Genomic DNA, 12723 nt, shown 5'->3' on the forward strand with positions numbered 1-12723 from the left:
GCCTGGGGTCAGAACAGCAGATACTTCAGAATCCGTGGTGCCATCAGGCAGCTCCCCAGGTAAAGACAAGCGTCTCTGTATCATACCTATTACATGCCCTTTGAGGAATTCATGCTTTCGCATGCACCACTCCCCCATGTAACTTGGGTCACCTTGCATGGTACAAACTAAAGAAACAAGGGACTGTATTGGTAATATGACAATGATTTTGGAATGACAGAGTTTAAATATTCGATAGCCAGAGCTAGTTAGCAAAGTAATATTTCAAAGCTTTAGACTGAGATTGCCAACTAAGAATTATTTTGGAAAGCATACCATCTATTCGTTTTTTTCGTGTATTAGAATGCTAATTTGTTAAGTACTGTATAGGGATGTTTTGGAGTTGTTCGTAATTTGTATGTCTATTCCGTACACAAAGGCATTCTTATGTTTGCTCTGTTGTCTTTATTGTTTAGCACTTGCCTGAAACCCTCACCAACATGTTTGCCTCTCTTACCCTTGTCAGAGGTTACTAGTTTCCAGTATCTTGGAAAGTGTATGCCCAAATCTATAAGGCAGTTTGAAAGCTTAGCTGTCAGTCAGTAAAACTTTTCATAATTTATTGCTAAAGGTGTAAATGTATGTATGTAATGGAATAGAAGACTTTTATTTCGCTCCATTCTTGCTTCATTAACCTCATCGACGCTCATGACGAGCTCAGCTCGTCGTGAGCCACGGTGCTCGTGACGAGTTGAGCTCGTCATGCCCGTTGGAACGCTCGAACGCTGGGCTAATTCCCCTGCTGTGCAAGCGTTCTACAGGAACAGGTGTGGTCATGACGAGCTGAGCTCGTCATGAGCACACGACCACCGTGGCTCATGACGAGCTCAGCTCGTCATGAGCACGGGGGCGCTGTGTGCGCCCTCCCCTCCCCCCAGCACAGCGGGGGAATCAGCCCCGCATGCAAGGGGTTAACACAGTTTTCAACCCTTTGTGCATCTATATAAGGTGAGAGTGAGTGGTTTTCAACTGTGGTTCTATTGAATTTAATGGAGATGACTCGTTCGTTAAAGGGTGACGTTTTGAGGTGTTCAGGGCAGGTAATCCCTTGTAGTCTACGGGAGGTAATTTTGCTTAGTTGTAAGGTAAAGGTAAGTTCAAGGAGGGTGACCCCTTTAAATAAGGATGAGTTCAGAGGCATGTAAATGGCTGCCAGACTTTCACTTTATTTAAGTGTGACATTTCCGTGTACGGTATTTACTTTGTGTATACTTTGTGTTTATATTTGACATTTCCATTCCTTGTCTTAACAGGATTACTAATCGTAATGTACCATGATTCAAAGTGGATGCCATTGAAAACAACAATAATAGGATAGTGACATTAAATCACTTTAGATTCCTCTGTCCCTTCGTAGTTGGCTGAAGGAATTCATTTATTGAACAGACAAGCCATTTTTAGGTCGAGCCTGGGCAGCGCATGCGCTGCTGCGAACCACATAGCCCTACCTTTCATCTCTTAGGGCAGCTGCCACTCTTCTTCCAGAAAAGCAGGGAGAATATACATCGGCTTATTTCAGAGCTTTTAATGCTGCTCTATGGTTGTTCTTTAAAGTTTCATGCATAAAATCAAAGTTGACATTCTGTATCAAATTCTATATTTGGGAGTGTTTGAGCTATTGGCATTGTAAATGACAAGGCCTTTTATTTATTTGTTTTGAAAAGCTGCAAGTAGTGCGAAAACATGCATTACGTACTTAGTTGTTGCTCTCTTACTGCCAGCCTCTAGTAAGCAAAGACTATAAGTGCAAAGTGGGTGTGTGTTTACGCACCGCTTGCAGGTTTTCAAAACACAAATAAAAGGCATTGCCATTTACAATGGCAATAAATAAAAGTCTTGCAAATGCGAGACCTATTGCATTGCAAATGCTTGTTTTCTGTGGAAGCGTGCAACTTTTGCCCAATCAAATCATTCACTCTGGGCTCCCAACGTGTGGGCGGAGCCAATGCCCTTCTCTAGTAATACTCACATAGTTGTCTGGCAACAGCTGCACGGTCAAGCATGACCATAAAAAGTTGAATTTGGAAACAATGCACAAGTCATAGCTTTTAGAGCGGTAGCCGATTTTTCGTTTGAAATGGAGTTTCCAAGTTTGTTCAGTGGACCTTTAATGGAACTATTGTCTAAAGGAATATCGGAATAAATCCATTATACACTGCTATCTGTTTTGCCACAACATTTTTCTGTTCAGAAGATTCCCTTCCCCAGCATTAGTCACATGCCTGCGTTGAGATGTCTTCCACTGCATAGTCTTCCCTTCTGATAGGAAATGACCAAGTATATTACGTTGTAATATAATTACATTTTCCGAATCAGTCATTCTAAGACTCAGGGGCCAAAGAGGCTCAGTAATGTATAGAGAGCATCGAGTCTCATTCCATAGCTACCCTTTTCCATCTGTGGTCACAGGCATGTTAGCCTTGCATCGGTGGCATCTTCCATGAATGGTGGGTACAGCAACCTCAATGGATAGTGCGGTATTGAGACACTACATCTGTTAGAAAGAGGGAGCATGGTTTGGATGATTGGAGATGTTTCAATTGAGGCTTCCACCTCTCTGACAAGCCAGGAGTCGGTCCATGCTTCCAGTATTCCCCCCCTCCTCAAAGGTGCCTGAGATTGCACAGTCAAATGACTCAAGGTTTCCCAATCCAGCCTGGTACCTAAAAGTAGGTATGCAGAAAATATCACCCCATGGTAAGGGTAGTTCACATCTGGGCCAGACTGGCCGTAGTGCGCACTGGGCATTTTTCTAGTGGCCTGGAAGGGTGGAGGCCTGTTTTGGACCTGTGGAGGCCGGTTTTGCAGCAGTGCTGCAATATTGGCCCCCCGTAACAAAAGTGGGAGCGGCGCTTCTCACTATCACCCCATCGAGAGCAGATTGCCAGGGCTGGTTGCTGCTCTCAGTCCAGCCGTGGTTCACGTAGATTGAGCCCATAAGATGCCAAACCACATCACTAGCCAATGTCACCTACGAGCAACAGAAGAGCAAGCCCTAGAAATCGAACTAGGAGGTTGCCAGTTACAATGGGGACAGAGCATTAAAGCAGTTCTTGCTATCAAAACTTTATTTAGCAAGTGATGCATCAATGAGCTCCCTGAAATGAGGCTTCATTCTTGATTGTTGTCCAACATTTGAATAAGTTCCTACTCGATAGTCTGGATTTTAAGGTTTTCTTCTACATTTGCCTACAACATTTATAGTAAGACTTTTTTTTATTTATGCTTGTGAGGGAAGGCTGCTTAGATCAAGAGAGATAAATACATGTGAGGGGATATAACATTTAATTGTGGGTAATCTTAGGTAGTTACTATTGGTGTTTTGTGTCTTTGGCTTCCTCAGTTGGTGTGACTTATACATTTCACCAATGCTCTAGAACTGCCTTCCCCATTTCACCTATGCCTTTCAAGTGGACATTATTCTGTCAATCCCTCGAAGGCTGGGAAGAGCTCAGTTATGGGGTTCGGGCTGCACTACTATGATACGCACTATGCACACTTTCTTGGTTTTTACTCTTCATCATATTAAGGATGCCTTGCAGCTGGTTTGGCTGTTATCCATTGCTTTCAATATGTCTTCCAGTAACATTTTACCCATAGGCTATAGGTTCAGAGATTAGTGTATCCTTGTGCTCTTACCAGTAAATGCAGCCTTTTGTTCATCAATTTGTCAACAAACTTGTCTGTGGGATTAATTTTTCTTTCTACTGTTATAAAAGTTTGTCTCACTATTTGTGCTTGTACTGGTTACATAGTGGGGTATCTGGTTTCCATAATTCCGGTCTTTGTGTATTCATCCGGTAATTGTGATTTACAGTTGGTTTAAATCTATGGCCTTCATGGAACAAAGTGAATTTCGCATATTAAGACCTTTCTGGGTCAGGATCCTTCCTCATACTGTCAGGTTATTAACTTTCTTCAGGGCTAGACTTTCTGTCCATTACAGGCAATTTATGTGAAATCTCATGTGGACATAGTCAATGCCATATAAGTGCATGTAGCCCTCTTGTGTTTCCTTATTTTGATGGAGTTTTGAGTCTACCCTTAATTAGAACAACTAAAGGGGATGCGTGTAATATCTATTCCTTTTTAACAATTTTATATAGTGCCAACTACAATTCACACAGAAACAGAATATTTACACAATACAATGAAACAAGCCTTGCTTTTATAATAAAATAATAACCATGAGAGGGACAGTGGAGTGAAGAAAAAGATCTTTAAGGATGGTTAACTCATATCGATATGTACATTGTTTCGGACAACTGTGAACTTAATTGAGTAACAGGAGAAACAGGTGTTTTAACCACTTTCTAAAAGAGAGATGGGATGGCACAGTCCTCAGCTTTGTGGTTAGACCACACAATAGCCTGGAGGTAATACCTGAAAATGATTTTTATAGGTAGGATTGTTTCGAATTTAGATCACTCAAGTATAAAAGAGTCCTTTCTCTTCAATCCTTGTAATCACCCTGCGACAGTCAACACATTTAGTAGGACTGTAGGGTTCTTCAAATGGATGGCTTATTAGGTCAGGAATAATATTCTGAATTTCGAAATCACTTTCTAAGGTAGGCAATGAAGGTCTTTCAATATAGGTATTAAGTGGTTGTATTTTTTCTTTGAGCCGTACCAGTTTTGAAGTAGAATTAAAGATTGCTTTTACCCGGGCATTGCTTGTTTCAGGTACACTGGTGAGCAGGGCATTACTCGAAAATCCCTAGTGTATCAACTAAATCACACCTTTTCAGGGCTCTTAATTTATAGACCCCCGGGCCCTTATGGAGAGTTTCTAGAAAGCTTACCCAACTCTCTTGCCAGCATACTATTAAAGAAATCCAACACCACCATAATAGGAGACCTAAATCTACACATGGAGTATCAGAACCTCCCCAGCGTCAAAAGGATGCTGCTAGACCTCGAGGGTCTACAACGTGCCCAGTTGGTAACGACAACCACACACTCCAAGGGACACTTATTGGATTTAGTAATCTCTAACGACCCCAACATTAAAGTCAGACCTTCAATACCAGTCGCCTTGTCAGACCACCACTTCATACCCTTCAACTTAGGAAAGAAAGGAAGAGAGCACCCTGTGCAATGTCCCAGCTCGGAAGTCGGCAAAAAAGCACCTTAAAGGGCTACATTGGCTCCCAGTGGAGGCCAGAGTCAAATGTAAGGCACTGGTAATAACACAGAGAGCTCTGCATAATAGGAACCCTAGGAAAATCAGAAATGTGGTGTCCCTATATATCCCAAATAGGAATTTTAGTTCAAGCTTAGAGGGACTCCTAAAACCAACAAGTGCCAGGAAGGCGAGGTGGCAAGGTAGATCCTTCTCCCACCTGGCCCCCAAACTCTTGAACTCTCTACCATGGGAATATTGGACCCTGGACAAAGAACTGGAGTTTCGGTAAGCAATCAAAACGTGGCTGTTTAAACAATACCTCTAATCTCTGTCCAGGCTCAACCTGCACCCTCTGTCTCTTAGCGCTGGGCAGTCCGAGGGCAGCTATGTGCTCTACAAGTCACAAATAATAATAATAATAGATGTGGAACCATAGTAAATATGGAATTTATTCAAGCAGAAGAAAACCATTGGGTGGTGTGGACTGCACCAAAAAAGCAGGTGAGAGTGAATGAGGGCCCTGTCAGGAATCTGCTTGATGAGGGGACCCTAAAGCTTTGCATGTTTGATGGAAGCATTGCACATAGCCTCTTTTGCCTCCCAGGGTCTATGTGTCTTCTTTTCTACCAGTGTAGAGGACTTTTATAAGATTTCCAGATCCAGTGAAGGCCCTTTATCTTAAGCTCATTAGATGCAGCACGTGTTTGGTTACATGAGATCCATTCAACAATCTAAAGCAGAGGCAAGTTCAGGATTCAGTCATTTTTTCTATTAATGTCAACAGTTGAAGGTGAACTAACAAATCCTTCTTGTCATTTACTTACATACACAGTTCTTTTGCATCATTTAGACAGTGGCAGCTCCACCGCTAAGGCGGAGGAGCATCGCCCCACTATTTGAGCAGTACAAAAATAAAAATAAAATGATAATAAAAAGATGTTATTATCATTTTATTTTTCTGTACAGGACTGAAGCCAGCCAGGGCGGGTCGGGGCTAAGCAAAGTGAAGAGTGTTTTTTTTTTTTTTTTTTTTTTTTTAAAAACCTTTATTGTGTAACAAAAGCATACAGGTACGGGCCTACAACCATCCCGGCCGGCCTCAAAATCAGTTTGTAGCACGAACGCAACAATAGAACAGCTCAGCAGTCTCTAGAGAAGAAGCAGCCGGTATTCGAAATGACACATATGGAGAAAGTGGCCGTCGAGTACAGGATAAATCAGGTTAATTTTAAAGTTTATAAATGAAAAAGGATCAGTCGCCATGCAATCCGCAGCAAGCATAGAGGGGGCAATGAACACAGCAGATTATCAACGATGCTAAGAGTCACAATCGGAGGATCGGCTGAAAAATACGCTTATCAGGATAAAAACATGTATTCACAATACGTACTGGCCATCACCCACCCCGTTAACGTGGAACATCCTAACTAATGTTTCCTGGAACAATAACAACAGAAACCATAAGCGAACGCTACACTTAAGCACCACACTGACCCGAAAGAAGAAAGAAGAAAAGAAAGAACCAAGAAAAAGAAGAGAAAAAACGAGGCCCATAGAAACGAAGACGAAACAAAAAACCCCACCCCCAACCCCCCACCCAGCACACATGCAGAGGCTATGGCCTGCCCCCCCCCCCCTAGCAGTGTGCCTGTCGCCCGAGAACGGAACCCGAAATTTAGGTACAGAGGAGAGAAAGGAAAAAGAAAAAAGGTTATATAATACCGGAGGAGGGCTATCCCAATAGGCTCCCGGTCTCTCCTTCCATGAATGTAGTCTCCGCCCCAGAAGCGACAATAAAAGCAGCAATCACTTAGTACAGTAAAAATGGGGGTGAAACATTACATATCGCGCTATTAAGTATAGTGTAAGAACTCGCCAACCCGCTTCACCCACCCGCCACACAGACATCAACTATCAAAGAGAACCACTTAGCCCTGGCCCATTCTTATAAATCCCCCGTGGCATGCCCGCAAAGGAGATCTCATCCCGGCAAACAAATGAAGACAAAATGTCCACGCACGGTAGAGGTGCAACTTGCAAGCACAAAATGGATGCCGCCGACCACCGACAGAGTCCCCTCCACCGAAGACCAGCACTCCCAGATCCAAGTCAGGGGACGCGTTCCCCAACAGAAGTACCAGGGCGAGGAAAGAGGAAGCAGTCACAGGAGGCAACAATAGCTGGAGCAGTGTACGAGTCCTCAGCGGCGCTACTATGGACGGGGCCACCATCAAATGCTGGGAAAGGCATCCTTCCGGACAATAAAGACGCACGGGCATTCTGTCACAGGCACCCACACTGTCCGGGATCATCCAGTCCCCTCCGCATCCAAGTACAATCACAGTACTCTCCACAGACGTAGATGAAGGCGATTCCTCGCGTAGCCGGGGGCCATCCGGGTGCATCAGTCCCAGCGTGAGCACAACATCGTCTAGCTTCTCCCCAAGCGCTCGGGAGCCATCCCACCAAGTGGTGTGAAAGTCATTTAGAGCGGCAAGGATATCACTGCAGGACAGCGCAGGCTGTATTTTCCCCATCACTGAGCTACTCGGTGACTCGCACTCACCCTCGCACAGTACTTCAGTAGGCAGGGTGTTGCACTCCCTCGTATTCAGGCACCCATTAGGCGCGTCTAACTGGTTGAGAGAACAAAGGCAGGGCAGGGACAAGTCCGGCTTAGGCAGACCACAGATGGGATTCCGGGGCTTCCCAGAGTATAAGCCTAAAAAACAGTCCACGGCAGCGGTCATCCCCTCTCCGACTCAGCAACAGCCTCAAACTCGGGAGCGGCCCGCAAAAACCGGGCAAGAACAAAGACAAAGCCAACAGGCGCACCTTACGCTCTCCGCAATCAGCAGTAGTTCCATCGAGCCTCCATATCGAGGATGCACTCCAGCCGCACCGTTCGACAACCAGGGCACCAACAGAAAATTTCCCTGTGGAGGTGCCGCGTCTCGGCGGGCCGACTCCGCCCAGGTCCAGCTGGCCGCCTCCGATGAATCAGCGCCCGGCCATGTTTACCAACCGAGGTCTCGGCTCCGGGTCGTTTAAGGCCATCAGTCAATTTCGTGAATATCTCCGTCTGTGAGGCAGGTAGAGGTGCCGGGATCGCACAAGCGATATCTGCGCGCCTTCACCGTCGCCCCGCTGCCATGCAATGCCAGGATCGTGGACAGGATTATCTTGCGGGGCTCGGAAGCTTACGGAGCCGGGAGCCTACACTGCCGCACCGATCGCCATCTTGGCTCCTCCCCTGAAGAGTGTTTTTCACTCCCTAAGTAAGCATGAATGTTTGGCTGGCCCTCTTCGGCTGGCCAAACATTCATGCACACTTAGCATGTTTTCCCCATATAGCTGTATTGCACAGCCCGATAGAGAACATGCCCAGGCCGCTCAGACCAATCACGATGGTCGTGATGGGCTGTGAGAGCCTGCTTCCGGTGTTGCCTGTGTAGATGAAGAGGGCGGAGAAGAGGGCGGAGGAGAGGGGGGCGGCTGCGGCGCAGGGCCCATATATATATATATTTTCTTCCATTCACCCCTACCCTCCGCCCCACCACCCCCGTTTCGAGGCAGCCAGCACTGCATTTAGAAAGGTTAGAACTGGAAGAAGTCCTCAGAAGGACACTATGTGCTACTTCCTGTGCTCTGTCTGCACAGCACAGTTAACAGGATGTGATGCACAAAAGAAATGCTCATCCGGCATGCATACCTGGAACATCTGGCCCTTCGCTGTTCTTCTCGCTTTCCTCGTCCTCTTGGACATCCGCATTCTGCTCTGTGTGCTGCAGACTGAGTTTGTGGCACACTTCGAAGGCCTGACCTACAGTCCTTACAACCCGCATGGCTTGGCTCTGGAAGACAGAGAGGAACAGAATGTAACACTTAATCCCAAACCATAAGGCAACATTGTCAAATTAGCTCACTGGGAAATTGCCTCGAAATCCCGCAAGTATTTTAATATATGCTACCATTTCTTGAGGAAGCAGTGAACCGTTGATTCATTTGATCACTCACTCATAGGTTTTAAAAACGAATAGAACAGAACTGAAGTAAAATAGATATACGGAAGCAAGAGACTATGAAATTGACGGTGTTGATGATGGGACCTGATCACACAACACAAGGAGAAGAATAATCCATTACCTCCAGTCCCTCCCTCACCTTCCTCCTTAACCAATGAGGTTCCCTCACTAGGAGTACACAGTGCCTAGTGAATAGCTCCTACTTACAAAATGATGTTATATAGAATGGATCGATAGATCGATTAGGGAAGCCGCCTGCTTTACATCGCACAACGATGTATGAGCAAGGTTGTGCATTATAACAAGAGGAACACAAGGGCGCTTCATATGCATTGGAGGTTGCACAGGCGATACAAAGCTCACACATTGGTGTTAGGAATTCCCTCTCCCGTACGTGGAGTTGATTGGTGTGGTGGAGGAAGTTGCATTATCTGACAGATGATGTACTTAAAAGGGAAAAGATTAGTAAATGAAAGGGGGTTGAATGCATAAGTGAAGAGAGTTGATTCACAATTTGTTTTATTTAATTTGTGGTAGTTTACTTAACATTACAGAATCAGAAAAGTGTACAAACCTTATCCACCTCAATACATGTATATATTGCATACTTTGCCTGGAAGACACCATGTCAGCTTCTTCTATCCATGTTCATCTTTCCCCAATCGTCATCGATTCATTGGGGCTTGTGTTCGTACAGGTATTGAATTTCCATAATGCCTTACCACCCAGTTCAGTTCAAGAGAGGATTTATAGTTTTGAAAAAAGATCTAATCTCAAAATTGCATTCCCAAATTTATAATTTTCGGGGTGTCTAAATAGCGTACATTGCTAGTCTCTGATGGCTGTGCATTGTCATGAATTACCCTCAAAGATACGAGGAAGGCTTTCAAATCTTTGGGGTGAGAGGACTTATGAACAGTTCTGAAAAGGATAATGTTCAGCTGATAATCCTGGTGTAGCTATCCCTAGGCCTGAGTCCTTCCCCTTTGTTGTTTGTGCTGTGGATGAAGCCATTGGCTTGTCATCGTGGGACCTCTAGCCGATAATGGAGCATCCAACGTATAGTGTTCCACGCAGATATTGTATTGTTTATTCCTGACCCTTCTATTCACTTGTGGTCAGTGATGTATATAGTATATAGTGAACCGATGTAGGCTTTTATCTGGTCTAAGACTAATCTGGGGTTAAGTCTGTCTTTTCTCACAGAGACCAGATCCACCGGTGGTGCTGGGAGCAATGGACCCACCCAGCTTGGTATAGACTAGAACCATGTCTACGCATCTCAGGATCCAGGTCTGTCACTTGGTTGGGAACCTGCTAGGGGTAATATCATCAAGCCCATAGGGAAGCTCTGTCATTCTATCCGGTTCTTTTAAATGTTGACTTTGTCAGTGATAGGTAGAGCAACTCTAGCCAAAAGGATAATACTCCCTCACTTTATTTTGTCCTACATACGCCTATTTTACCAATGCTGGTCTTCAAAGATTGTGCTCAACTTGGTGTGACCAGAGATATAGGATGCCCACGTTATTTCAATGTAAGCAAACATAAACGCAGGGCACATACATTTTCAGTGTTTAGCATAGCTGCAACCCAGGATGCTCTTAAAATTATGTCATTACCTTGGTTGCTGAGGGGCCCAGGGACTGGCGGGGAGACAGGGAAAGATAGGGCAGGCAACAGCCAATTCTGTGCCAAGGAGTTAGCATTAGGGACTTGGGCCAAGTGACCATTTCTCCTGGGCGGAGCTCCATCAGCGATAGGAAGCAGGGATCTGCTTTAGATGGTAGGCAAGTTCATCCTAGGAAAGACCAGACGGGGCAGCTCCTTTAGTATGTACTTTCAGAAATCTTTTGTTTCAGGGATGGCAGTGTGTTTATGTACAAAAAGGGATGCCTTTTTTAAGATTGCAAAATGAATGCATTTTCAAAATATATTTAAAGCTGATATTTTTCATGTTGATTTGGAAAACGTATTGCGTGTGATACTCCGTTGATTCCAGAGACCACCTGTTACCCATGCTGTTATTTCAGGAATCGTGTGGAGTTATTTTTCTGTACAAATTCTATAAAAATCATAATTGTTATCTGACACCTGAGCCTGTAAATTTGGTGCAACATTAGGAATTGCCTTCTGCCTAATCCTCGATGGCCTCTGTAATCTGAATAAAGAGACTACCACTGGAGTCTGTAAGATATGTCTGAATTAAAACATACATCCAGTATCAGGGATGAGATTGTGGGACACAGTAACTTATTTTCATATCCTTTCCAATCGTATTGTCATGCTGATCATCTCCCCCAGCAAATCCTTTAGTCATATTGCACATATTAATGCACTGTTTCCTTCCATTTCTTTCAAACGTTTATTTTTGGCGGGCACCGATCTCCAAACACCTCTGGAGAGCATCAGACTTGTATTCCAAACCATGAAAATATTGGAATATGTATTGTATGTTGTGGAGATCACAGACGCTACTCACTACTGGAAATGTGCACTCCCCAATCAATCCCTTTCGACTTGTCTGGCCTGCACTGCGTTTTTCCGCAAGGGGGTTCAATATTACCAACACCAATGGAAAGGTCCACATTTTAGACAACAAAGAAATTATACATGTTGCACGGAGGAAACACGGCCCGCTGATAACACTATTTGGGTTGAAAACGGGCAGTGAATGCCAAGACAGATAACAGGAATCTTGTTTTGTGTGGCTGTTTGGGGCTACAGACGCAGACCAATAACTCACAGTCCTTTTTGAGAAATATGTAGCCAGTGTGAGAATTTTTTATGATAGAGCATTGCTCCATAGGGCGACAGCATAGCAAAGGTACACCTCCGCACACAGTACTTCCTTGGAGCGCATTAGAGGGAACGTGCTCATTCCACTATGTAACTGCAGAAATACTTCAGAGGACTCTTACTTCCACCTGCCTAGATATCTTTTGGCCAAGAAAAACAGACCCAATTTTTATTAGGCACAAAGGTGTATAGTCCTGAATAAGACCTCTAACCAGTGCCCAACGGGGAAACTGAAACACATCTCGTCAACATAGTCTGATGAGCAGCAAGGTGTAAAAGGTTAAAACTAGCTTCCTTGGGAAGGGAACACACAAAGGAAATAGATTACAAGTTTGTTTGTATATATATTTAGTGAGTAAATATATTGATTTCCAATGACAGCACATTACCGAGAATCAGAGGTAATACAAATGGACTACAAAAGTATTTTGAATGTTTAAAACATGCTTTTATTGCTAATACAAAATTATTTTGGGTACCATGTTGGGTAACCAAGCTCTACCAAAATCAATAAATTAATTCTGGGTTTGAGAAGCAAATAATGATATTACACATAAATTCTACAGGCACATAAATCAAATTCACGTGCTTGTCGTTAATGCAAAAAATCATCACAGATATTTGATAGACTGAGGGGGTCTTCTCAAAATATGCCATTACAAGCAACACATGTAAAAGGAACATTGAGCTCCAGGTCTCTGCTGCAAATCTAGAAAGATCTGTTATTAGAAAC

The 12723-nt window shown here is 44.1% G+C and overlaps 1 protein-coding gene across 4 annotated transcripts in view; it reads right to left on the minus strand.

The window, feature by feature from the left end:
• The window catches only part of NOS1AP (nitric oxide synthase 1 adaptor protein), a 1240081-nt gene that overhangs the window by 229551 nt on the left and 997807 nt on the right, over window positions 1–12723 (minus strand). For all 4 annotated transcript variants that reach the window (XM_078643785.1, XM_078643775.1, XM_078643807.1 and 1 more), the window contains exon 6: window positions 8879–9020. In XM_078643785.1, coding sequence (XP_078499911.1) covers window positions 8879–9020 — 142 coding nt within the window. The remainder of the gene's footprint in view (window positions 1–8878; window positions 9021–12723) is intronic.

Source organism: Lissotriton helveticus, chromosome 1_1 (assembly GCF_964261635.1).
Source record: "Lissotriton helveticus chromosome 1_1, aLisHel1.1, whole genome shotgun sequence".
In the NCBI taxonomy this organism is placed as follows: Eukaryota; Metazoa; Chordata; class Amphibia; order Caudata; family Salamandridae; genus Lissotriton; species Lissotriton helveticus.